Source organism: Coprinopsis cinerea (genome assembly GCF_000182895.1).
Source record: "Coprinopsis cinerea okayama7#130 chromosome 5 map unlocalized cont3.5, whole genome shotgun sequence".
In the NCBI taxonomy this organism is placed as follows: Eukaryota; Fungi; Basidiomycota; class Agaricomycetes; order Agaricales; family Psathyrellaceae; genus Coprinopsis; species Coprinopsis cinerea.
This window is the reverse complement of record NW_003307540.1, coordinates 3,279,486-3,303,555: the sequence shown is the minus strand read 5'-3', so window position 1 is coordinate 3,303,555 and position 24,070 is coordinate 3,279,486. Positions and strand designations below refer to the sequence as shown.

General features: G+C 51.7%; 9 protein-coding genes across 9 annotated transcripts; 4 read left to right on the top strand and 5 right to left on the bottom strand.

The window, feature by feature from the left end:
- Window positions 1-243: 243 nt before the first annotated feature.
- On the top strand, window positions 244-1,412 carry CC1G_12152 (short-chain dehydrogenase/reductase SDR; the record flags this gene model as incomplete). Its single annotated transcript, XM_001839209.1, has 4 exons — window positions 244-475; window positions 540-986; window positions 1,043-1,189; window positions 1,252-1,412. 4 exons carry the CDS (start codon window positions 244-246, stop codon window positions 1,410-1,412), a joined length of 987 nt encoding a protein of 328 aa, XP_001839261.1.
- Window positions 1,413-1,990: 578 nt separating this feature from the next.
- Window positions 1,991-4,589, top strand: CC1G_12151 (other/FunK1 protein kinase; the record flags this gene model as incomplete). The annotated part of the gene is made up of 5 exons (XM_001839208.2): window positions 1,991-2,196; window positions 2,258-2,718; window positions 2,796-3,131; window positions 3,195-3,863; window positions 3,943-4,589. The coding sequence occupies 5 exons, from the start codon at window positions 1,991-1,993 to the stop codon at window positions 4,587-4,589; spliced, it is 2,319 nt and encodes a 772-aa protein (XP_001839260.2).
- A 1,132-nt stretch (window positions 4,590-5,721) lies between these two features.
- On the top strand, window positions 5,722-8,682 carry CC1G_12150 (other/FunK1 protein kinase; the record flags this gene model as incomplete). Its single annotated transcript, XM_001839207.2, has 6 exons — window positions 5,722-6,008; window positions 6,063-6,281; window positions 6,333-6,793; window positions 6,846-7,133; window positions 7,197-7,865; window positions 7,946-8,682. 6 exons carry the CDS (start codon window positions 5,722-5,724, stop codon window positions 8,590-8,592), a joined length of 2,571 nt encoding a protein of 856 aa, XP_001839259.2. The 3' UTR covers window positions 8,593-8,682.
- A 1,356-nt stretch (window positions 8,683-10,038) lies between these two features.
- On the top strand, window positions 10,039-11,221 carry CC1G_12149 (hypothetical protein; the record flags this gene model as incomplete). Its single annotated transcript, XM_001839206.1, has 4 exons — window positions 10,039-10,456; window positions 10,525-10,674; window positions 10,736-10,876; window positions 11,160-11,221. The coding sequence occupies 4 exons, from the start codon at window positions 10,039-10,041 to the stop codon at window positions 11,219-11,221; spliced, it is 771 nt and encodes a 256-aa protein (XP_001839258.1).
- Window positions 11,222-11,875: 654 nt separating this feature from the next.
- On the bottom strand, window positions 11,876-13,189 carry CC1G_12148 (hypothetical protein; the record flags this gene model as incomplete). The annotated part of the gene is made up of 7 exons (XM_001839205.2): window positions 11,876-11,909; window positions 11,963-12,176; window positions 12,237-12,291; window positions 12,348-12,421; window positions 12,469-12,504; window positions 13,073-13,082; window positions 13,133-13,189. 7 exons carry the CDS (start codon window positions 13,187-13,189, stop codon window positions 11,876-11,878), a joined length of 480 nt encoding a protein of 159 aa, XP_001839257.2.
- A 463-nt stretch (window positions 13,190-13,652) lies between these two features.
- Window positions 13,653-15,327, bottom strand: CC1G_12147 (hypothetical protein; the record flags this gene model as incomplete). Its single annotated transcript, XM_001839204.2, has 14 exons — window positions 13,653-13,875; window positions 13,926-13,951; window positions 14,008-14,048; window positions 14,102-14,311; window positions 14,364-14,418; window positions 14,472-14,548; window positions 14,607-14,642; window positions 14,689-14,719; window positions 14,778-14,806; window positions 14,867-14,963; window positions 15,032-15,064; window positions 15,115-15,134; window positions 15,202-15,211; window positions 15,274-15,327. 14 exons carry the CDS (start codon window positions 15,325-15,327, stop codon window positions 13,653-13,655), a joined length of 942 nt encoding a protein of 313 aa, XP_001839256.2.
- A 682-nt stretch (window positions 15,328-16,009) lies between these two features.
- On the bottom strand, window positions 16,010-17,835 carry CC1G_12146 (hypothetical protein; the record flags this gene model as incomplete). The annotated part of the gene is made up of 14 exons (XM_001839203.2): window positions 16,010-16,354; window positions 16,407-16,432; window positions 16,487-16,527; window positions 16,592-16,801; window positions 16,860-16,914; window positions 16,972-17,048; window positions 17,114-17,149; window positions 17,210-17,240; window positions 17,303-17,331; window positions 17,387-17,483; window positions 17,542-17,574; window positions 17,632-17,651; window positions 17,720-17,729; window positions 17,785-17,835. 14 exons carry the CDS (start codon window positions 17,833-17,835, stop codon window positions 16,126-16,128), a joined length of 945 nt encoding a protein of 314 aa, XP_001839255.2. The 3' UTR covers window positions 16,010-16,125.
- Window positions 17,836-19,734: 1,899 nt separating this feature from the next.
- CC1G_12143 (hypothetical protein) lies at window positions 19,735-22,280 on the bottom strand (the record flags this gene model as incomplete). The annotated part of the gene is made up of 10 exons (XM_001839200.2): window positions 19,735-19,939; window positions 20,059-20,444; window positions 20,499-20,562; window positions 20,616-20,875; window positions 20,930-20,993; window positions 21,045-21,248; window positions 21,309-21,474; window positions 21,533-21,644; window positions 21,706-21,931; window positions 21,985-22,280. The coding sequence occupies 10 exons, from the start codon at window positions 22,278-22,280 to the stop codon at window positions 19,735-19,737; spliced, it is 1,983 nt and encodes a 660-aa protein (XP_001839252.2).
- Window positions 22,281-23,038: 758 nt separating this feature from the next.
- Window positions 23,039-24,017, bottom strand: CC1G_12142 (hypothetical protein; the record flags this gene model as incomplete). The annotated part of the gene is made up of 5 exons (XM_001839199.1): window positions 23,039-23,062; window positions 23,115-23,153; window positions 23,211-23,498; window positions 23,557-23,724; window positions 23,787-24,017. The coding sequence occupies 5 exons, from the start codon at window positions 24,015-24,017 to the stop codon at window positions 23,039-23,041; spliced, it is 750 nt and encodes a 249-aa protein (XP_001839251.1).
- Window positions 24,018-24,070: the final 53 nt, after the last annotated feature.

Sequence of the window (24,070 nt, the reverse complement as noted above, 5' to 3'; positions counted from 1 at the left end):
AGGCATTGGCAACGCGCAGGCTGCTATAGGCGTGGGGTGACGCTACACTTTGCGAATGAAGACGTCGTCTGCCGCGCGTCTTTCATGTGGTGTGCCTAGGCCTCATGGACGCATGAAGGCAGTTTATATAGGCTTTTTGCGCTCTTCCACCTGTCCCATCGACTCCCGTCTCGCTCGCCCGAGTTGTCTCTCAGCTTTTGGCTTGACGGCAACATCGACCTCAGAAAGCCGAAAATCCGACTCATGGCACCTCCAAAACGCACCTCCTCGACACTCGTCACCTCGTTCATGAACGCAATCAAACCTCTCAACACGAAATTGGGTATTCCTGGGATTACGGTCGAGCCCGACTCGATGGAGGGTGGTCATCATGCGAGTAGAGGTCTCACTGGAGGTCCGTACGTGAATGGATCCGGTGGAGTCGGAAAGTTCGCCACAGGTAGTTCGATGTTTTTGGGTGCCACGTCGCTACTGGGTGAGTTTCTGGCCTCTGGTCCTCACCATTGCCATGTGCATATTGCTGACGAGGGTGTGTCCAGGCAAAGTAGCCATTGTGACAGGATCCGGCCGCGGAACGGGTGCATCCATCGCAAAGTGTCTCGGGGAGCACGGGTGCTCCGTCGTTGTTAACTACGTGACAGATGCTACTTCCGCCTCTTCCGTCGTACACCACATACGCTCACAAGGCAAGGGCGGAGCGATCGCCGTCAAAGCCAACACAGCGACCATCCAAGGTGGTCTCCAGCTCATCGAAGAAACGATAAAGACGTTTGGCCGGGTGGATGTCGTCGTCTTCAATTCGGGCGTAATGGAGAGCAGTACGTTGGATGGGCTGGGTGAGGTAGGAGAGGAAGGGGAGAAGAGCTGGGATAGGGCGTTTGAAACGAATGTGAAAGTCCCGCTATGGATGTGCAAGAAGGTTGCCCCGATGATGGGACCTGGAGGGCGGATAATCTTCTTTTCGTCGACGTTGACTGCAGCGTCTAGTACGTTGCCATGATCCCTTTTTGCTTTTATGAGAATTTCTCATCATGACGGATAGCTGTACAGCCAAATGCACTGTGCTACGTCGCAACCAAAGGTGCGATCGAGCAAATATCGAGGGTTCTGGCGAAGGATTTGGGGAGTAGGGGCATCACTGTGAACACGATCAGCGTCGGGCCGATCGATACGCCAATGTTCCGCGAAGGTGAGCTCAGGTTCTCTACAACCATCCTTCACTTGATAAAAAGTTGAATCATTTTTCTGTAGGCAAGTCCTCGCATGCAATCTCGTCTATCGCGAAACAAACGCCCTCGAAGCGACTTGGCGAACCGGAAGATGTGGCACCTCTTGTGGCGTTTCTAGCAAGCGAAGCTGCGAGGTGGATTAATGGGCAGAATCTGAGGTGCGATGGTGGCTACGTCGTATAGGTGAAGTCAGGGTGAGACGCCAGCTCGAGTCGGGAGGAGATCAGCCGAGAGCGGTAGAAGTGGACGGACTAAAAGGACACTCGTATGTTTTATCTTCCTATGTCAATGCGCATCGTCTATCCTGCTATATATGGCCCTGCCTTTATCAGGCTGATCTTATCCCTTTAAAAGTCAACTGTCACAAGATTTGAATTTTGGAACCGGGAGGTGAGCGAGAGCATCGGGGTGCCCTAATTGTCGAGACGTGGACCCTACATACATAGCTGCCATCATATTAATTTTATTACTACACACCAGACGGTTGTATCGGCGCTAATTGACTCTGTTTGACATGGCCTTCTCAGCCAAACAAGCACTTTGATCCAATCATTGCTTCACGACTTTTGCTGCTTGTCACATCACCCAGAGACGCCGTCAGGTCCGAAACTGGGTCTACCCCCCTAAACAGGGAATATGGGGACGAATCCAGACTATACGACAGACGGGTTAGGGCCTTGGTGCGCACTGCGTCGTAGTCGACTATTCACCTCGGTGGCAGGATCTGAAATCACTTGTGGATGTATAGGTTTGCTCCGTCCATGATCCAACTTGTTGAGGACGATCTGGAGGATGCTCTGCATACCCAGCTCAAGGATATGCTCACTGCGTTTCTGAGGAAGATGCGGATAGACGCGCCCAATTTCGACGCCCAGAACGAGTTCAACGCATTCCTGGACGAATCCGTCAGGTTTTGTAACAGCAACAGTGCCGAGGCGAAAGCCGTGAAAGCCAGCATTCTCGAAGGGTATGTCCATCAGTACTTGTATATCCACCTACGATTACTAACTCTCTGCTTTGTCTTTCAGAATGCGATGTTCGACCGAAAAGGATCGCTATCCCCACCTGACATACGCTCTCAACAGCATCTTGAAGCATGGCCGAGGGAAGACTATTGGAAGTTTCCAGCACAGCCTGGATAAAGACGAATCCCTTATGGTCGTGAATGATCCCGCCATCGTGCAATGCGGCGACACCGTCCTATCTGCCAGTGAATGCACCCATGATTGTTACTTGAAGCGAAACCCCGCCCTGCTTCGCATGCCGATACAAGCGCTGGGACGCCTTGTGGGCAGGAACGAACCTTTCGACGTCTTGTTGACGCGTCTTGCCACCTCCAAGAGCAGATTGGAGGAAAAGAACGCAAATTGGACGGACATCATCGACTGTTGGGAGATCAGGAAGGGCACAGACCTCATTCCCGAGCACAGCTTTAAGCGCCTGACAGACGAGGAATACAAATTCACAGTTGAATGTGCCGATGAACGACGTGAGTTGACAACCTTTCTCTCTCTCTCTCTCGGATTGGCTTTCAGCTAAATTCGAATCACTTTTGTTTGTATGTAGCTTTCGACAAGGCGAGCGTTCCCATTCCCGCGACTACTAATACCTCGAGCACACGTCCCTCGGCCCCACCGCCTTCTTCCACTGGGACAAGTTCTCCTAGCCAAACTTCAGTCAACCTATCCTCTGGAATCCTCAAACGACCGCGGGCAGCGGAGGACTCACAGTCCGATAATGCCCACACCGCTCACAAGAGACCCAAAACAGAACCAGAATCTGACCCAGAACCAAACCCTCTCCACCTCCGTCTAAGCCCGGAAACCCAGGTTGGCGTCTACGCGCTCGAGCTCATGCGAACAAGGTGGAACCGCACGCACGCTATCGTCATCCTTCTGGAAGGTAGGCGCATCATATCCCTTCCAATTGCAACAGCTCCTAATTATTTGATTCGTCATTTTATAGGCAATAAACTATCCCTCCACTGGTACGACCCACAGGGATGCATCAGAACCCACCCTATCGACATCGTTAGCCAGCTTCCTCTCCTTGTCGCCATGATGCTCATCTTCCAGCGCTTCGACGATCGGATGCGTGGCAACGGCAAGTTCCAGTTGAACATCGAAGTCGACGGGGAGACAGTCCCACACAGCCTCGACGACTCGGAGATCCACAATCGCTGGATGTTCAAAGGCCGCCGTTCGGTCAGTGGGAAGCTGTTCCCGCACGGAAAGATACCACCACCGAAGTCAGAATCACGCAGCTCTCGGACGACCCGCAGCAATGCCAACCCCACGGCCAACGATGTACCCTCGAATGAGGAGGGGGAACTGTTTGGCAAATTCTTGTGGCGTGAAGAGGCCCGGCACACTGAAGGAGTCATCATTGAGACTGCCCTGAAGAGGGCCGAACGACACCTCGGCGAACACAAGAAACATGTCATCGACCACCTCCCTTGCGTAAAAACCTGCACCGAATTTTCCGACTTTTCGACCAAGCACATCCGAAATTTCCTGAACCTACCTTCCCAAGGTGCTCGGGTGCCAACTGGAATAGCTGCTGAATGGTTGCTTCCAAGTGCCGAACTCACAGACCCGGAGGAGTACGTTCGTGCTATCTGGCAGCTCATTCGATGTAAGTACTACTTCATGCGCGTTGTACTAGTACCTCCCCATTCAATCGAGCTAACGTCCACTTCCTCTGCTCTCTCTAGGCAATTTCCTACTGTGGCAACTCGGGATCGCGCACGGCGATATCAGCATGACGAACCTCATGCTTCGCCCGGGCAGTGGTAGCGTTCAGGCTGTTCTAAATGACTTCGACTTGGCGGCGATCATGACCCCAGGAAATACTTCCCCCGAGAGGAAAGGTTTCGAGCGGACGGGAACCATACCCTTTATGGCGGTCGAGCTATTGGGCGCCGCGGATGGAGACGTCGGACGCATTTGGTGCCACGATTTCGAATCCTTCCTCTGGTGCATGGTGTGGTACTGTTCACCCAAAGTGCAGAGTGCCTGGAAGACAGGAACTTGTTCCGAAATTGGCCAAAAGAAGACGTTCTGGCTCGCCCTTGAGCCTTACACAAGTAGAAGTACAGACACCACCGTTGCCGAAGCAGCCAAGCCTGTTTGGACGTCGCTGAGGAAACTCTTTCGCGGTTGGGACTACAGCTTCTTCACTTTTGGTCAGGAGAACACTGGGTGGGAGGAGCAACTCGCGTTCCTGCATAGATTGGTCGAGCACATGTCAGAGTACGATTCATGCGAGGATCGGAGCTGGTTGGAGTTTCGGGGAAAGCCGTCCATGCAGTGCGTGTGTAGTCCTCCTTCCTCTGTTGTTCCCTGTTCGACCTGTACTTGATTTGGCTCCGGTACCCAAATTCCTTGTGTTCGATGGAAAGGTTGAAAGTCCGTAGCGTTAGGTCCTGTTCACTATTCTTCTTGTGATTGAGATTTGTTACAAATATAATCTATGTTTCCGGTTCTTTTATCCGTCTTCCAAGTACAAGTTACCCAAATCGCGGAGAAGCGCTTGGCCAGTCGCAAAGGCTGCATCGTGAACTAGCAAGCAGCGTAAGCGGTTGTAATTCATAGTACACGTCGAATGAGAGTGAACCTACATTTGAGACCGTTGCAAGGAGGCTCATGAATCATGTTGCCTTTTGATGTAGCCGCAGCACGTGAACGTCAGGCTTGTCACCTTACAACCGTTCTTGATTTCTTGTTGACCTGGGACCATTTACTTAAAGTGCTTGCCCGTGACCATGAGACGAGTCACGCGCACTCTAAAGTTTTCTGGGGCACTAAAACGCGCTTCCTAACTAGGAATTCTCCCCGAGCTTTTTGGCGGCATCATCACACGGCGGACAATCTGCTGTCCCCTTGCGATCGGACCTCGTATTGTCCACTACCATGTCCAGTGTAACTCTTAATGGTCAGCTGCGATGACTGGACGCGTGTCCCCCTCTAGGACAAAAGCTGCCTTTGTTCTATGGCGTTAAATCAGTTCCCCGGGCCGTGAAACAAAGTCTGAAAGACCCTACTTGCTCAAAGGGCAGCATGTACCACTCGAGTGGACAAGGTCGACCATGACCCGGCTGCCATGGGTTATAATTTAAGCGCTCGTCTGCGGTCGATGGTTGAGGCTGGGTTTGTTTAAGTGCTCAAAGGAAAGGTTTATAAAGGAAGACCATGAGCCAGAAATGACGCGGTCGCGTCCCGCCGCTGAAATAAACAATCCACGTGATCGCGTTGCGTTCGGGGCCTCCGTCCCCTGAGCAGCTGTGTTATTAGCATCTCTCACCTCGCTGGCAAAGGGTCCAAAATCTAAAAAGTCATTGACAATAAAATACAAGTGACAAATGACTTGAACCCCGTGGCCCTTGCCAAAGAACTGGGTCACGTGGTAAGGCACGTTGTCGGAGATTGAAATGAACAATGCTGTGATAACGTTGCTGTGGCTTTCAGTCTTGTTCCACAACCACCACCTCAACATGGGGGACGCGGCGATAACTACCCCCACGAACAAGCCTATCGAGCTACCGAAAACCAACGTTACTCCCACCCGAGAGTGTAAAGCGTCGAATGCAGAGTTTGCGCCGGATGAAAGGTTCGTGGTCGATTATTCACCTCAGTGGCAGGATCTGAAATCAGTCGTCTGTAGCATTGCGCCATCCGGGGACCCAGTTACCCCCAACAGAGAGTCTGACAATCCCAAAACTGGGTCTACCCCCCAATCCAAGGGTTTGGCGTCGAATGCGGAACATGCCACGGACGGAAGGTGCGTAGTCGACTATGAACCTCAGTGGCCAGATCTGAAATCACTTGAGTATAGGCTTGCTCAATCCGTGATACTGCTTATGGAAGAAGACTTGAAGAGCGCGCTATATACCCAGTTGAAGGAGATGCTCACTGCGTTTTTGTGGAAGATGCGGAAGGACACACCCAAATTCGATGCCTCAAATGAGTTCAACGCATTCCTGGACGAATCGGTCCGGTTTTGCAACAGCAACAGCGCCGAGGCCGAAGACGTGAAAGCCAGCATTATTCAGGCGTATGTCATGCAGTACTTGTTTCCCGCCTACTTCTTACTCACGCCTTTCAGAATGAAATGTTCGACCGAACAGGACCGCTATCCCCACCTGACATACGCTCTCAACAACATCTTGAAGTACGGCCGAGGGAAGATGATTGGGTCATTTGACCACGTTTACAATAAGGACGAATCGATTATGGTCGTGAACGACCCCGACATCTTGGAATGCGAAGCCTTATCCAAATGCACCGATTACAAGCCGAAGCGAAAGCCCGACCTGATTCGCATGCCGATACAAGCGCTGGGACGAATCGTGGAGCGCCCCCACGAGGACTTCGACGTCTGGTTCACGCAACTTGCCAAATCGCACGAAACCTCCCAAAACGGATTGAAGAAAGGGAAGGTACATTGGAAGGATCCCATCGATTGTTGGGAGATCAAGAAGGGAGGAGACCCAGTGTCCGACGATAAGCTTACGCGCCTGACGGACAAGCAATACCAATTCACAGCTAAATGTGCTGATGAACGACGTGGGTTGTTTTTCTGTCTCGGTTGGCTTTCAACTAATCACTTTTTGCCTAGCCTTCGACAGGGCGAGCGTCCCCGCGATTACACCGAGTTCGCGTCCTTCAGCCCCACCGCCTTCTTCCACCGGGAAAGATTCTCGTAGTCAAACTTCAGTCAAATCTTCTGGAGGGGTCAAACGACCGCGGACAGAGAAACTGACCAGTAGCGCTCGCAAGAGGCCCAAAATAGAACCAGAACCTCTCTGCCTCCGTCTAAAAGCGGAAACCCAGGCCGCCTTCTATGGGCTCGAGCTAATGCGAGCGAGGTGGAACCGCACCCATGCTATCGTCGTCCTTCTGGAAGGTAGGCGCATCATATCCCTTCCAATTGCAACAGCTCCTAATTATTTGAATCGTCATTTTATAGGCAATAAACTATCCCTCCACTGGTACGACCCACAGGGATGCATCAGAACCCATCCTATCGACATCGTCAGCCAGCTTCCTCTCCTTGTCGCCATGATGCTCATCTTCCAGCGCTTCGACGATCGGATGCGTGGCAACGGCAAGTTCCAGTTGAACATCGATGTCGACGGGGAGACAGTCCCACACACCCTCGACGACTCGGAGATCCACAATCGCTGGATGTTCAAAGGTCGCCGTTCGGTCAGTGGGAAGCTGTTCCCGCACGGAAAGATACCACCACCGAAGTCAGAATCACGCAGCTCTCGGACGACCCGCAGCAATGCCAACCCCGCGGCCAACGATGTACCCTCGAATGAGGAGGGGGAACTGTTTGGCAAATTCTTGTGGCGTGAAGAGGCCCGGTACACTGAAGGAGTCATCATTGAGACTGCCCTGAAGAGGGCCGAACGACACCTCGGCGAACACAAGAAACATGTCATCGACCACCTCCCTTGCGTAAAAACCTGCACCGAATTTTCCGACTTTTCGACCAAGCACATCCGAAATTTCCTGAACCTACCTTCCCAAGGTGCTCGGGTGCCAACTGGAATAGCTGCTGAATGGTTGCTTCCAAGTGCCGAACTCACAGACCCGGAGGAGTACGTTCGTGCTATCTGGCAGCTCATTCGATGTAAGTACTACTTCATGCGCGTTGTACTAGTACCTCCCCATTCAATCGAGCTAACGTCCACTTCCTCTGCTCTCTCCTAGGCAATTTCCTACTGTGGCAACTCGGGATCGCGCACGGCGATATCAGCATGACGAACCTCATGCTTCGCCCGGGCAGTGGTAGCGTTCAGGCTGTTCTAAATGACTTCGACTTGGCGGCGATCATGACCCCAGGAAATACTTCCCCCGAGAGGAAAGGTTTCGAGCGGACGGGAACCATACCCTTCATGGCGGTCGAGCTCTTGCGGGCCACGAATGGAGAAGTCAAGCGCCTTTGGTGCCACGATTTTGAATCCTTCCTCTGGTGCATGGTGTGGTACTGCTCGCCGGCGGTGCGGAGCACCTGGGACTCAGGCACCGCTCTCCAAGTGGGCAACGAGAAATTGGGCTGGCTCGCCTCCGAGCCTTACACAAGTAGAAGTAAAGACACCACCGTTGCCGAAGCAGCCAAGCGTATTTGGACGTCGCTGAGGAAACTCTTTCGCGGTTGGGACTACAGCTTCTTCACTTTTGGTCAGGAGAACACTGGGTGGGAGGAGCAACTCGCGTTCCTGCATAGATTGGTCGAGCACATGTCAGAGTACGATTCATGCGAGGATCGGAGCTGGTTGGAGTTTCGGGGAAAGCCATCCATGCAGTGCGTGTGTAGTCCTCCCTCCTCTGTTATTCCCTGTTCGACCTGTATTTGATTTGTATATATGTAATGTTTCCGGTCAAATTCCTCGTGTTCGATGGAAACGTTGAGAGTCCGTAGCGTTAGGTCCTGTTCACTATTCTTCCTGTGATTGAGATTTGTTACAAATATAATCTATGATTCCGGTTCTTTTATCCGTCTTCCAAGTACAAGTACATCATGTGAAGATTATAATTACGCGCGACTAGCGAAAATAAGGACCGGGAAGCCGTAAATCATGCCTACGAATCTACACGGCAGGTTGACAGTGCTGCCGTCATCGTTATGCCCAAACGTCCCCGAATCGATAGCCACAACAACAGTGTCTCCCGCACGAGGAATCAGCCTCGTAGATGCACAATTCCCACTGGTGTGACCAACATCCACGGTTCGGTGGCAGCGATAAATGAAGATTGAGTCAAGCGCCAGGCGCTTGTCGTACCGACACAGTGCTACAGGGCTTCTGAGGGAAGAGAGGGAGACCGTACAGACGGTGAGTAGAGGGCATGGGCCGATCCCAACAAATACGAGTTCAGATACGAACCTATCGAGTGGACCAACGGCGCAAGGACCAAGAGTGTAACTCTCTGCATCCATGAAATAATTGGCACTACTGTTTCATCGGACAGCGCTCAGAGGATTCTGGAACAAGATAGGCTCGTTCTCTCGAGATCCGTGACGAAGCGTGAAGCCAAGTAAACCTGGGCAGGTTTCCTTGGGGTTGCCTGGGGCCAGCTTGCTGGCCGGAACGCCCAGATGACCACCGAGCCGGAGGCCAATCTGTTTGGCAAAGCCTTCACAACCAAATATTCCCCGAATCATCAGTACGCGACTTTCACTTTTTACCCAACGTGGCCTCCACCAGCCTCCACCATCAACCACCGCCTCCGAAATCTCAGGCCTCAGGGACGGCCAATTCTGGACTTGTGGAGTCTGGAAGCTGTCGTCAAGCTCGATACCTCCTCTCTGGTTCGGACCCTGCTCGTTGCACTCCAGGAGACACGACTTTATTCTACTCTATACGGGGAACTTCTAGTTCCAGCCTTCACCTCGTCTCCGCCTCCCTACACGGAAGCTAATCCGCATCCATCCATGACATCACACAAAGAGATCCGCGATTGAAAATCCGTCCTCCGAATTCAGGGTCCTTCGAGGTTCCTGGAAGATATTAATCTTATTTCCTGATTCTGCATTGTCTCGACATCGATCTGGAACGACGCTGCGCGTCCTTGGCTTTGAAGACGACTTTACAAGCTCATGCTTGGATTTTCTCTTTCGCTCTTTTCTCTCGCTCCTCTTTCTCTCGAACTTCACGACCAGAACGATTCGCTCAACCGAACAACTCCTGCTGAGTAGCTCTTTGTGCTTACCGGGGATGATGAAACATCTCGCCCCAGCGGTGAACAAGAAGCCCGCCAAGCTCCTTTGAAGTCGAAAACGTGGCTGCGATTGTCGGTGCGGAATGCAATTTTATGGTAAATTTCAATTTTTCATCAAGCCGATCGCGAGTCGGTCAGGGATCGGTACTCGGTTCGAGGACACGACGTTCCTGCCACTACCTAGTACCGTGACCACGGCGGATCCTCCCACCTCGACCACCTCCGAAACTCCTGCCCCAACTGAAAGCTCTTCCGAAGACCATGGTGACCCTATTCTGGCAGGTTCAATCGATCGCCAATGCCTCACGGGCGAAGAGTACGACGGTGTCGCTCAAGGCTGGAACATCACGCTCGCTGGTGTCCCGACCTACTACAACAAACCCTCGCTAGCCTGGAGGCAAGCTAACCCCGGACCGGCCAAGGTTCTCCTCTTCTACTCCGACGTCTACAGCCCCTTCTTCATGAACAACATCTTGCTTATGGATTGGTATGCTTCCCAAGGTGCGTCCTCGTTGATCAAAGGACTAATATGGTATGCCTTGATTCTGACGGATATTTACCGATGGCAGGCTACTGGGTGTTCGGCCTCGACTACTTCCTCGGCGACTCTGCTCAGAACCAAGTTCAGTTGTACGACGTGGAGGCTTGGGTCGCATTTGCCAAAGCTCGCGCTGATCCTCTAGTACCCGCATGGAATGCCGCCGTTCGCTCGCTCTTCCGTGAGTTCCAATTCTCCCCCTTCAGTGGAAACCTTTTATACTAACCCATCCTTCCATCCAGCTCCCGGAACTAAATACGTCTCAGTGGGGTACTGCTTCGGCGCCCCATTCTCGATGGAAGCTGCCGCCACCAACGAAGTAGTCGCCGCCGCTTTCGGCCAACCTGCCTTGCTAACTGAGAGCCACTTCTACAACGTTACTCGTAAGTCCCGCCGTTTTAAACACCGTTCTCCCTTGAAACCCAACCCGTCGGTCTAGAACCCCTCTCCATGTCCTGCGCCGAGATCGACATGACCTTCCCCCACTTCCTCTCGCAACCGTGCGATGGACATCCTCTCTGAGATTGGAGCTGTCCACCACCTCCAAGTCTTTGGAGGAACTGAACACGGGTTTGCTACCCGCGCTGATTTGACTGACCCTGCCTCTGGTGAGCTTCTCTTTATGCGTCCTCTTATCCCGTATGAGTGCTGATGTTCGTTTCTCAGTCTGGGCCAAACAGGAGTCAGCGAACAGTATTTTGGGGTGGTTCGATCGCTTCACGGCTTAATTCTCGAATGACATCCATAGCTGTTCGTCACTGCTAATCACCATGTTTGACGACCTTTACACAGAAGCGTAACCGTATAATTGGACCACATCACTTTCAATAGAATATCAAATAATTCAGAGGAAGGTCTGCTTTCTAGAGTTTCCCGGACACCGGTTCACCGAGTGAAAACGAATCGTGATTGAATGAAATTACTAACTCCTTAAAAGTGTGCGACATGGTCCTATGATGACTTCGTCGTAATCGAGATCCTGGAGCTACTACAGAACGAGCCTCGCGTCGCTGCAGTGTCGACGCGCTGGAACGGGGTCGTTCTGCGATGGTGGCCGTTGCGTGGGTAGATCGATTCCGGTCACGCTCAGTCCCTCCGTGTAGCTTCTAAAGACGGGATCGGCAGTAAGGTCTTTTGATTCGAAACCTTGGTTCAGTCTTCGGTGCTCTACAGCCGCCCGTCGTAGCTGTATGACAAGTCTTGACACGAGAATGTTTAGGAGGGCGCTTTTTGGGCTGGCTCAAATGGTAAGCAAGGTTGATTCAAGGCTGGTGGAGAAGATGGAACGGAACGTACATCCCGATAACGTATTTCAATGATTCCTGGATTAACTCTGTGGGTTCCGAGGCGATCGTGGAGCTAGAAAGAGACGTACTGTTCCTTCATACATAATGATCGTCGCGGATATGCAGAAGGCTAGATCCAGACGAGTTAGACCACGTTGGATAGGTAGCACAGGACATAAATACTCGCCTGCCATGCCATACATATAAACCAGTCCGTCGCGGAAGAGGGCGTTTAGAATTACGCTCTGGCAATACCGGTACTTCCGCATCATGGTCCAAATGGTGATAATGACTAGGGAAACCCACAGGGGTATTGATGACGCAAAAAGTGCGCCCATGAACCCGGTTGCGAGGTTCACTGGAACGCAATGGAGGCCTCGAATTCCTGACGTTATCCCTGGGTTCCAAAGTCAGTTAGACCTGGTTACATCTTGGACTAGTGCTCGGGAAGGCGTACATTTTGTCTCTTGAATGACCAGTGTTTGGAGTGTTACACCGACAACTACGCCAGCCTGAGAGGCGAATATGAGACCGGTAGTATGACGATGCTCTTCGAAGCTAAACTTACCACAAACTGGAGGATAAGGTAACGTCCCACCCATCTGCTCTGGGCGAACGCATAGACTTGCAGGTAGATGATTGCTGCTTCGCTGAGAGCGAATCTTGTCGAGCAAAAGGGTACGTCTTACCATCTGAGAGGAGGAATCCCTCAACCCATCCTGCACCTATGAAGATTGAGAGACGAGGTCAAGTGGAAGCAGGGCCTAAGGGAACTTGGATTCGTACCCATTGCAAATCCAAAGAATATCCGACACCTCTGTTCATATATTCATGTCGACCATTGGTATGTGCTTCATTGAAACCTTTAACTTGAATCCTACCTCAATTGTATGTCGCGTTCCGTTGTTTACTGTAGGTATGGGCAGTTGCTGAGAATGTGCGGCTGTCCTTGAAAGGGAGACACGACTCACATACGACGGAGCACGTCAGGTGTACAACGTTGACAATCCGAGCGAGAAGGTATATAATCTTAACGAGACTCCAGTTGGAATACCATACCAGCTCGATCTAGAACCAATGTTGGCCAAGGAAGAGAAGAGCGCCGTAACCACGTACCTCACTCGGAAGCATCTCGAAATAATCAAAAACCTAGGAAGACGTTAGACTCTCGCACTAGCTCACTGCCAGAGAATCACCACACTAAATCAGTTGCGACTCACCCATACAGCTATTGATCCAACTGCCCTCCCCTAGGTTGGTATACGTGCAATCCAGAAAGAGTGTTCAGCTTACCTGCAATCATCTGTTCCATGTAAGCTTCGCTAGTCTGTCCCAAGTACCGATTCCACTTACATTCGAGGCCCTCGCCTCTTGGACACCGCGCAGGAACTCAGGTGAGGTGAAGTCCATGGCCGCATCGACAACCTACGGCGAGAAGGGACAAGGGGGATGAGGACAGATGACACCCAGAAGCAAGGGGGTTTCGATGGCGAGCGCGCCGGGTGGTGAAGTGAGGTAAAGGTGAGAATCCTATCGAAGGACGCAGTGTTTCATCACACCCAATTTGTCTCCCGTCCCCGCTCGAAAGATGATTGTGATTGCATCCATCCGAAGATGGGGGATCCCGTCATACTTAGAATGATTGCAATCGTATGTCCTTCGCCCTGCTTACGGCCGTTCGTCAGGTGATTAAGGGCAACTGAGCGAGCGGCTGCGCTGTTGTCGGAGTGGTCTCTGATGGTGGCATGGTCGGGCAGGGGTTGGGGTTCCCGACCCATTCAGTCAATGCTGGACAAACGATATGTGATCATGGTCGGTATAAAGCAAAGTACATTGCATTTGGGACTGATATAAATACACGAGACCAAAGGAATTACAGGACAATAGCGCTATCGTCGTCCACGTATGTGCTCCCACTTCCAGCGCTGTAGTCCGTGGTCTTTGCTCGTGGTCGCCTTGGTGCGAAATGAATACCGGTGAAGCTCTTCGTGGGGTCTCGGAAACCGACGGACTTCTGTTCTGTGTGTTCACGCGCCGCGCCACGCAAGTGTAGAATGAGCCTCGACACGAGAATGTTGAGAAATACGCTCTTCGGACTAGCGAAAATGCTGTGAGTTTTGAAAGAAAGGGGAAACCTTATACTTACATTCCGATGATAAACTTCAGGGTTTGCTGCAGAGACTGCTGTATCAGAGACGTGATCTGACATCGAGAATGACCAGACGTACCGGAGCCTCGTAGGTGATCACCGTGGTAGCAATGCAAAACGCTAAATGCGATGCTATTAGACAACATAGAATACGTCTTGACCGAGAGGCTTACCAAACATTCCATACATATAGATGAGGCCATCTCGAAGTAGTGCGTTCAAAACCGCGCTCTTCAACTGACGATACTTGCGGAACATAATGTAAATAGTGATCCCGACAAGGATCGCCCATTGCGGGATAGACGAGGCGAAAACGGCAGCAAATAGATCGAGGTTAAGATTTATTGGTACGCAATGCAGTCCCGGAATCCCCAGAGGGAACCCTAGAGTATGGTCAGTTGCTCTGGAAGGTATACAATGATCACAAGCACCTACATATCGTCTCTTTGAAGACGATGGCTTGAAGGGTGACGCCTGTTACAACTGCCAGCTTTGACGGGGTTGAATACAAGGACTGAGACGCCAAATATCAATGCAACTCACGAAAAACTGGAGACCAAGATACATCCCGATCCACTTGTTACAGTGCGAGAAAGCATACACTTGAAGGTACATAACGGCTAGATGACGACTCGTCAATGGCGACGGCTAGTCTTTAGTATGCGATGGGACCCTAACCGTCGCATAGCAGGAGGCCTTCTACGAATCCAGAGACTGAAAGAGTCAGCCGGGGAAAGAAGGTATCTCATAGGATCCTCACATGTCGCCAATCCAAATAACAGTTGACAATCCTAAGTCGACGCTGGAGGTCAGTGCTTAAGCCTCAGAAAATTAAACCATGATGCGAACCTTCCCATTAGCGCTCACGTTGTGGTTTACTAGGTGGACAGACATCAGAGGTTGATAGAACAAGATCGAAAGGCTGAACAGTTACCCACAATAGACTGTGCAGGCTAAGTGAACGGGGTTCACGATTCGGGCTGCCAGATAGATAAACTTGACGAGGCTCCATTTCGAAAACCACACTAGTTCAATCTAGTAAGGTATCCAGAAAACGACTGAGTCAAATTGGGTGATAGGAGATCCAAACGAGTTCTATATACCTCCTCGGAGAGAACGAGAAAATAATCGTAGACCTTTATAGAGATGAGTTTCTCCCATTTCAGTCTACACTGTGCCCACGCACCCATACACCGATCGACCCGACTATCCCAATTCAAGTCAGACTTCATAGTACTCGTTATTTAGGTGGGTTCGCGAGTCTGCGACTTACCCTGTACAGCCTAAGCTCCGAGTGGCGTTTAGTCTGGGGTGTTCGGTGCAGATACTGGAATGGGGGACTTACATGGGATACGCGGATGTCTCTCAGAGCTGACTCTACGTCGAACAAGGACACCATTCTCACTGTGCGGCAGAGGGGAGTAGAGTATGAAGAAAGATGGCCAAGGGATCGGACGAGATGTTTAGGGCCGAGTCCTCGATAGTCGGGAGAACGCTCAACCTCCACAGACCCGCTTTTATGAGGTGGTCGAACCGAGCGCCCATGGTTTCAAGGGACCAAAAGCGAACATAGATCAAAGAGCTATTGACGTCCATATTGGAATGCTTTACGATAACATCAGGCTGTACATGGCCACAGGATACATAGTGAATGGAGAAGCGACGCCAAGTGACTACTTTCGCGGAAGGGTTGTCTGCGCGAGGTGAAATCTTGAAAGTGGGAGTATTTCATTATTAGTAGAAGCAGCACTTAGTTGCAGTATATCCACCTTACAATTTCCAGCAGAGATACATTCGTTCACAGTAAAGGATCATACCCCGTCCCGACACCGGTCAACCCGACGTTCATTTTACTCACTGACAATCAGGCCCTCCTTATCTTCGAGGGTGGTTCTCAGTGATCCCTCTCGCTTCTGATTGATGAGATGTATTAATAGTTCGCAGGTAGGATTTGGCCGATGTGAGCGGCGCTCGACGCCTTCACACCTCGAGGTGAGCTGTGAGGCGATAAGAAATAGCAGCGAGACAGTTGATGGCAAGACCGATACATCATCCCCATGAAACGCCCGATATTCCAATTGGCCAAATCTGCCCGTAATGTAAGTAAGTACTGTACAGGTGCATAAAGACGCAATAAATAGTAAAATATGCTGAAAGAGTGGATGGCTGATTGAAAAGCCTTGTTCGTTTGTAAAACCTAAAGTACAATTGCGGCGTCGACGTATGTTGACCCGCTCCCCACTGAGCTCGGGATGGTAGACACTCCCTTCCCCGGTGGATACCTTGGTGCAAAGTGAATTCCGGTGAAGCTCTTGGTTGGATTGGTATAGCCTCCGATTGTCTTGTGCTCTGTGTGGGCGCGGGCGGCTCTTCGCAAATGGAGAATAAGCCTTGATACCAGGATATTGAGGAACACACTCTTCGGTCTACCGGAGACGTCAGCTTCGGTCAAGGGGTTCATCATTTCTGAAGACTTACACTCCGATGATGAATCGTAGTCCCGGCTTTAGCCACAGTCAGCGTCACGCGTAACCGAAGGTAGAAATGATGAGACTTACTGGAGCTTCGTAGGTGATGATGGTGGTAGCAATGCAAAATGCTTAAAGGTTGGAGAGAGGTATGTCGGCCAAAGTGGGGGAGAGAATCAAGAATAGGAGGCGTACCGAACATTCCATACATGTAGATAAGACCATCTCGAAGTAGCGCGGTTAGCACGCTACTCTTGAGTTGACGATACTTGCGATACATAATCCAGAGAGTGATCATGACGAGCATACCCCACTGAGGAATAGAGGAAGAGAAGATAGCGGCCAAGAGATTGAGATTAATCTTGATGGGGACGCAATGAAGCTCTGGAATTCCCAAAGGAAGCCCTGCCGACGCGTTGTCAGATGCTATCGACACAGATACTTATATGAGCCAATTGCTTACACAGTGAGGTCGAGAAAAGGATGGCCTGAAGTGTGACGCCAGTGATCACTGCAGCCTGCAGAAGCCAAGGTCAGTTCAGGTAGGAGGCGTCGGGGGCATGCCATTCACTTACCACCCACTGGAACATGAGATATATTCCAACCCATTTATTGCATTGCGAGAATGCATAAACTTGAAGGTACATGACGGCTGGGTAGGCGATGGTTAGATAACCTTTCCTCCATCTGGAGATCCAGGGAGTTTAAAGGACGTACCATCGCAGAGAAGCAAGCCTTCGATGAAACCCAGGGCTGAAAGTTGGAGAACGTTTCATTACCAAGTCGCAAATACCATTCAGAACGTGACCGTACATGTGCTCAGTCCAAACAGAAGTCGACATTGCTGTTAAATCTTGTCGTCAATGCGCCGCGCTAGGGATATGGGATCGAATAGGGGAGACACACCTTGCTCGTATGGTCCGTCGAGAGGTCAACTATATGAGTGATCAGGGTGAGTAGCTCGAAAGACCTAATCGGTATGATACTCACAGTACCGACTGACTGTCAAGAAGATGGGGTTCATCACCCGTGCCGCGATGTAGATGAACTTCACGAGGGTCCACTTGGAATGCCATACGAGGTCAATCTTGCGAGAACGTCAGTTAAGGGATGAGGTTTTCAGTTCGCTTTGGACTGCTACCCACCTCGTCTGAAAGTACGAGAAAGTAATCATAAATCTGACAAAAGGGCCGGTTTAGCGCTCTTTCGGGAGTGATTCGAGGCAGAGGACGCACCCAAACGCTGATCGAGCCCACTGCAAAGCACCATTGTACACTATCAGTACTGCCTCATTTATGGATTGACAACCATGCCGGCGCTCACTTGCCACCATCTACAAAGTATGATCAGTGAACGTGTTCAGATTAATCCGGTAAACGGGGACCCACATGCGTTATGCGAGCCTCGCGCAAGGCGTTCCCAATCTCTGCGAGGGACATGCTGGGCGGGGGAGAGGGAGATCCAATATACGGAAGGGGTATCGCGGGGAAGGGGTGAGGGAAACCGCTGCACGATCGGAAGAAGCCCTGGATTTAAACCACAGCATGACGACTCCATGGTACTCTAACCTTTCCCGTGATGCTGTAAGAATCTTACCGCGGTGCGCTCAGCGCCCATCATCAACATCACGGAGAGGAGCATCAATCCGACGGTGCCAATCACTGCAGAATACCTTCAAAAAAGGCAGCAGGAAACTGTCGTATCAGGCTAGATTGTGTCATAGAGATCAGGCGCAAAGAATGTTTCTTTGCGCCTCTCGAGGCGTGAATTTGTCTCGGAGGTGGCGAAAGCGCTCATCATGTCGACGTGCCCAGCGCCCATCACAGCAGGTGGCCTTCGTCTTTTCGGTTTCCCTTGACCGCAATCTCTAAGCTTCCTTGACACCACATTCACAGAGACACGCCAATTCCTCCTTCCGTATCGAGCGGGAATAGCGTCACCATCGCAGTTGCTCGGCGGGCGCTTATCGGTCAGTGACAGCTGCTGACGGGAGCTTCTTGCTTCTTCGATGGGCCATTGCAGAGGCGGGTCCATGAGTACCGAGCCCGGCGCAGAAGTAAAAACAGCATAGGAAGTGATAGGAAGGGGTAAGTTTGACACTCTCAGAGTGTTGGCGTTGATGGAGCGGATGCAAAGGGCATGGTCAAAATGATTGATCTGTAACGGGAAGAGGAAAAGGGAGGTTTACTACGAAACATCAAGCATACGCCATCAAAGAGACTGTGGGACGGGATTGTTCTACTGGTGCCCAGAAGCAAGACTACGAGCTACTAACGGCACCAAGGGCCAGCATGCTAGACAACGTCCTATACGGTGTAACCCGCGCTCAACGACCTTTCCGAATTCCCTCAACCTGACTTGTCACCTCGTAAACAACAAAGTTCCTACTTCACTGAAACCCACTGACGTCCTGATAAGACCTGAGGTCGCCCTTGATAAAACACACACAAGATACGCGAGCCATCATCATCATCGAGCACGATCAATCACCGGATCGTCTTCTGGAACAAAGAACGAGAGCACTGACGTTACAAGTGGCCTTCCCTTCATGCTGAGCATGAAACACGACACCACAATAGGCACTATCGTACACACGCGTCGCTCGCAAATGGAGGTGAAAAACGAGTCACAGGATCCAGATGAGCTCGAAGAGAGGCTTGATGGTGAGAAGCGAGCCCTGGTACTTATTACCCATCTGATTCTCTCATTTATTGAAACATAAGTCAAGTCGAGTTGATTCGTCGTATGCCCACAGTATAGGCAAGTGACATACGTTCGAGATGACAAGAACAGGAGATGGAGCATCCCGTATGCGGAGACGTATCCGTAGGCCTAGTCTTAGCAAAGAGGTAGACCATCGTCAGACGACGAGCCCGACCTCTGGCCAAATCAATCGCCAACTTGAATTGGGACGCTTAAGCCTCCCAGACAAATGAGGACAACCAGAGAATTACAGCACTCAATTCGAGGGTGACATAAACGGCTATCGGATTCACGAGGCTCATGGAATTTCATCAATTACCCCACACGCCCCAGCATGATCAACTACGTCGAAAGCTCCCTCCAGCGGGACGGGACACTGGACCAGGGTAATGGGATACATACGGGTGAGCCTATGCGCCATAGCGCTCCTTCCCATGTTTCTTTTCCTTCTCCCCGCGCTTCAGCTCTACCTTCGAGTACCCTCGTATGCGCTTGATGGCGCTCAACCTCAGGGTAAGCTAACGCAGTGACGAACACCATAGTTTCTGGACCGGTCAACCACAAGCGCAGACATCAATTCAGTGCCTCGAAAACGTCGTATACACGGTTCTTCCAAGCTCGGTCTCCCGGGCCCTTCACTTGTTTCTTTCCATCAGCTCAGAAGAGACCTCAAGATCCTCCACACCCGCCCCCGCCCCCACATCCACCTCCACCTCCACAGCCGCCACCACCACCACCACCACCACCATCCCCTCCTCCAGAGCTTCCACATCCTCCCCCACATCCAGCAGACCCACACCCTCCAGCACTGCAACCCCCACCTCCACACCGTCCGTTTCCCTATAACCAAAAAGCACGAGCATGAGTCAACGGCCAGTACCAGGACAAACGGGAGAGGAACACGCACATTACCACACGCCCCAGCGTGATTAACGACACCAGAATGTCCGGAGACGCACCCTCCCGCAACGGGTACGGGATAAAACATCGGTACGGGGTACAGGAACGCGTACGGGTGACCATACACATCCCTATCACCATACATCCTATCCTCTTCCCTCTTCTTCCTCTCCCTCTCCCCCCTCCTTTCCTGCCTTGCCAGGTGCTTCCTGTACCTCCTCTCCATAACCTTGGCAACCCTCTCATTACATGGCGCAAAGTGGACGCCATTGTGCTCGCTGGCGTGGGTAGCCAAGATGAAGTCGACGCGGTTCGGCGGGGGTGCGAGGTGTGATGGCGAGATAGGCGGTATGCGTTGGGAGGAGAGGAAGCGGGAGAGGCGCTGGCCTATGGTGTCGCCTGGGAGAGGGCAGCCACAATACGTGTATTCGATGCCGAAACGGTCCTAAAAGGTTACCAGTCAGCTGATGGGAGAACGCGGAGGGACGAACGGTCGAACCTTCCACGCGCGACAGGTGATATCAAAAGCAGAGGAGAGCTTGAAGCCGTCCACCTTGTCGTCGCTGAAGATCAAGGAGTCAGGATAGCCACAAATACAGGAGGAAGGGGAACGAACTGGTCGATGAAGCGAGAAATGTATCGCTGGCAATCCGCGGCGTAGTCCGCAGATCGCAGCTGGTGGGTATGCCAAACGAGATCGATGTCGAGAGTTGGAACGAAGAAACTGGTAGGCGAAGACGCAAGAAGGTCCATAAAGGCATGATATCGAGCCAGGGCATGCTGTAGGGCAATTTCGTCTTCAGGAGCGTCGAAGTATCCAGGCCCCGTCCATCCCAAGTCGTACATCTTCTTCACAAAGCTGCCCTGACGGAGGACCTATCGCCCGAAGAGTCAGTTAGATCCTGTAGCCCAAAGGACTGAACGACTTACGGCTCCAGCCAGGTCGACGGAATAAACCATCGGTTCGAGGTGAGCACTCATAATCCTTCCTATTCTACTGCCCACGTTCAGGATACGGGATTGCAGAGAAAGTCATTTAACGTACAGTTTGTGAGGCCCGAACCTTGCCCTCATGTGTGCGAGCGAAAACTCGCATTCCTCCAAGATTTTAAATGCCAGTGTGCGGTCCACGCCCGTGCTGGATACCCTTGCTAAACGCTCGTTATACTTCAAGAGATTGCAGAACCTCTTCTTCAGAACACCACTTGCTTTCTGGTCGGCTGAAGATGAATTCGTGAAAAATGTGCCTCTGTGAGGTAGACGGCGTCGTGAGATACACAACGCAGAGAAAGGCGCAGAAAGGACTTACGGGAGAAAGGCGTCCGGTGCCTCCCCAACTCGACTCAGATTATCTGCAAGTTTCCTCGCCCTCAACGTTTCCTTCGTGATGATGAGCTCCCCGCATAAGTCACCCTGGGCGCATATCGTCATGAAATCTGACTGGAAGTAGCCATCGCCTTCGGGCATCATTAAAGCTGGAGATTCAGGCGGGGATGAGTGCGAGGTTCTGGCCACTACAAGAGCGGTACTCACGGACTTGAATAGGCCGCTGACAGCGCGGACATTCAATAAGCTTGGTCTCGAGGGCGGGAGCGGAGTCCGGGGATCGAAGGGTAGCATGAGGCGCTCCATAAAGGCACTGACTCTGGTATCAGAGGGCGGGGAGTTGAGAATGGCGGGAAGTCGATCCTGGTGGCAATGGTTACCTTCATGGAAAAGCTGATGACAATGATGCGCACCAAGGCATTGGCGAGTTGTTTGCCCATTCCGTGGAGAGTCGCGAGCATTTGCATGCGTAGACCATCCTCCATGTACCACCTTGGATTAAGCATGTACGCGTGCCAGACCATTAAGATATCCAGCGGGGGTAGCGTGTCTTCGACAGGCAAGAACGTGTCTGTTGGAATCAACGTTCGCACCCAGCAGTCGAATCTGGAACAACATCAATTAGAACACGGATTCGGGTTCGAAACAGGAGAACGAACCTTTCGACAGACAAATGCACGAACCACGCCCATCGTTTCTCCAGGTCATCCGGCATATTGGGTATATCGGCCCTACATGTCTCTACCTCTTTCCTCAAGGTCGCAAATGCGTGCAGCAGGGATAAATGGCCTTTGATTTGTGGAATAGTGACCAGAAGACCATTGGTCCTGGTCGAGCCGATCTTGAAATTCTCTGGGAACGTGTAGGCCGGAGGTAGCGTTCGAAAGTCGCTTGTCGCTTGCGGAGCCGCCGGAGGTCCAGTTTCAGAATAACTGGGGGGCCCTGGAGAAGTCATGGTGCTGGTGCTTGGCGCCAGAATACCGCCTAGCGCTTTAAAACTTTCGTTTCAATGTCTGCTTTTACAGCACTAGGCTATGCATACGTGCTGGTCGACAGGGCTGTCGACAGTTGACGCATGCTAGAGATCGCTGTCAAACAATTAGTACCCGGGTCATTCACGGAAATCAGTGAGCGCACCAATCGAGTCGGTTTACTACTTAGGATGGAGACAGCTGTCAGAGAAGTCAAGGCTTAGGGATCCTCAAGGAGAGAAGGAGAGCAGCAAAAGGAAACCTGGCAGTGCATATTCCGAGTTGCGGACTGCCAATTGGGCCCTTGTGCGAGGTGCCGTTCGGCAATTTCTCATGACCCGAGCTTTAAGCGACATCCAACTTTCAAGGGAGTCAGTAGAGAACTTCTCGTTCAAGTGCGACGCCAGATGTCCAAGAGAAAGTACCAGTGGTAGATGGGCACAAGAAAGACCAATAATGTTCCGGCCCTTTCCCCTTCGCCACTGCAATTTCTAGCAACTCCGCTCGGTAGATAACCGGACCGCCTCATGTCACGTGGGGGGTTGACAAGCAGTTACATAGGGGTGGGCGCTTTCTTTCAGCGCTTCAAGTTGAATCGCTTGCGTGCAAAGCACAAGCAGCTCTCGCAGTTTCAGCTTAATTATCTCAACATAGGAAATGATTTCTAAACAAAATATAGCAATCTCATTAAAAGTATCACGGACGATAAGGTACGATTGTGGGGGGTGCAATCTCCAGAAGCTTACACAGGTTGCAAGTACCAGGTCTGGAATTGGTACGTCAGTCTCCTGTCCAACGCGTATTCCTCGAGAACGTACCTGAGTAGCGCGATTGTCATCGCAATCCTTGAGCTGGACCTGTGAGATCCACATGAGCCGCCAATTCCTTCGTTACCAGACTCCAAGTCCACTTACAGGAGTTCCATCAGCAGCCTGCCCATTGGGAATATCCAAGCACTGGCTCGAGTCTCCCAACCAGGTGATCTTCTCATTTGGAATAGCAACAAACCACTTCTCGGGCAAGTGCTCGAATTGCTGGTTCGCGCTCGCAGCATTGCACGCCGCGATCCTGAGATTCATGCCATTCGCGGAGGTGCTCTCGGGGACTTCGAGGCAGTCAAAAGCAGTTCCAGCAACCTGGAGAGTCGAGCCCTGGGGGTGCCAGATCTGCTTCGCGTTGGACCAGATATCTGTGGCACACTCCTGCAAATTGAGACGACGATGGTCAGATTAATTCGGGGAAGGAAGAGAGATGACGTACTTGGAGCTCGACGGCGCCACTGCCCTCACCCATCGCGGTGACGCACTTGCCGTCCTCTGAGGTTCTGAGTCTGTAGAACCCAGCTGGGACGAGAATAGTCGCGCAACGCTCGTCGCTGTCAATGCCCGGGACAGGGGTGTCGGGGAGACGAACGAGATTGCCAGTTTTCTATGAACCAAAAGGTTAGCTCGGAGGCGAATAGAAGATGGAAGTAAAAGCGTGAGACGTACATCGTACCAGCAGTGGGCCTCTGCGGTGGTTTGGTCCTCTGGGTTACGATAGAGGTAATCACATTGGACGAGCCCTTCATTAGTTCGAGCAGAGCTCAAGGTGTAAAGGTTGCCCTGGGTGAACAGCTGGTTCGAGCAGCCACGCAACTCCTGCAGCGACGGAGCAGCAGCAGCCTTTCCGGCGACGAGGGAGAGAGCGAGAGCGACAGCAGTGTGGAGCTTGAGAGACATGGTGGGAGATGAAATGGATGTTGAGTGAAGAAGGCAGGAAAGCCGTCGCGTTT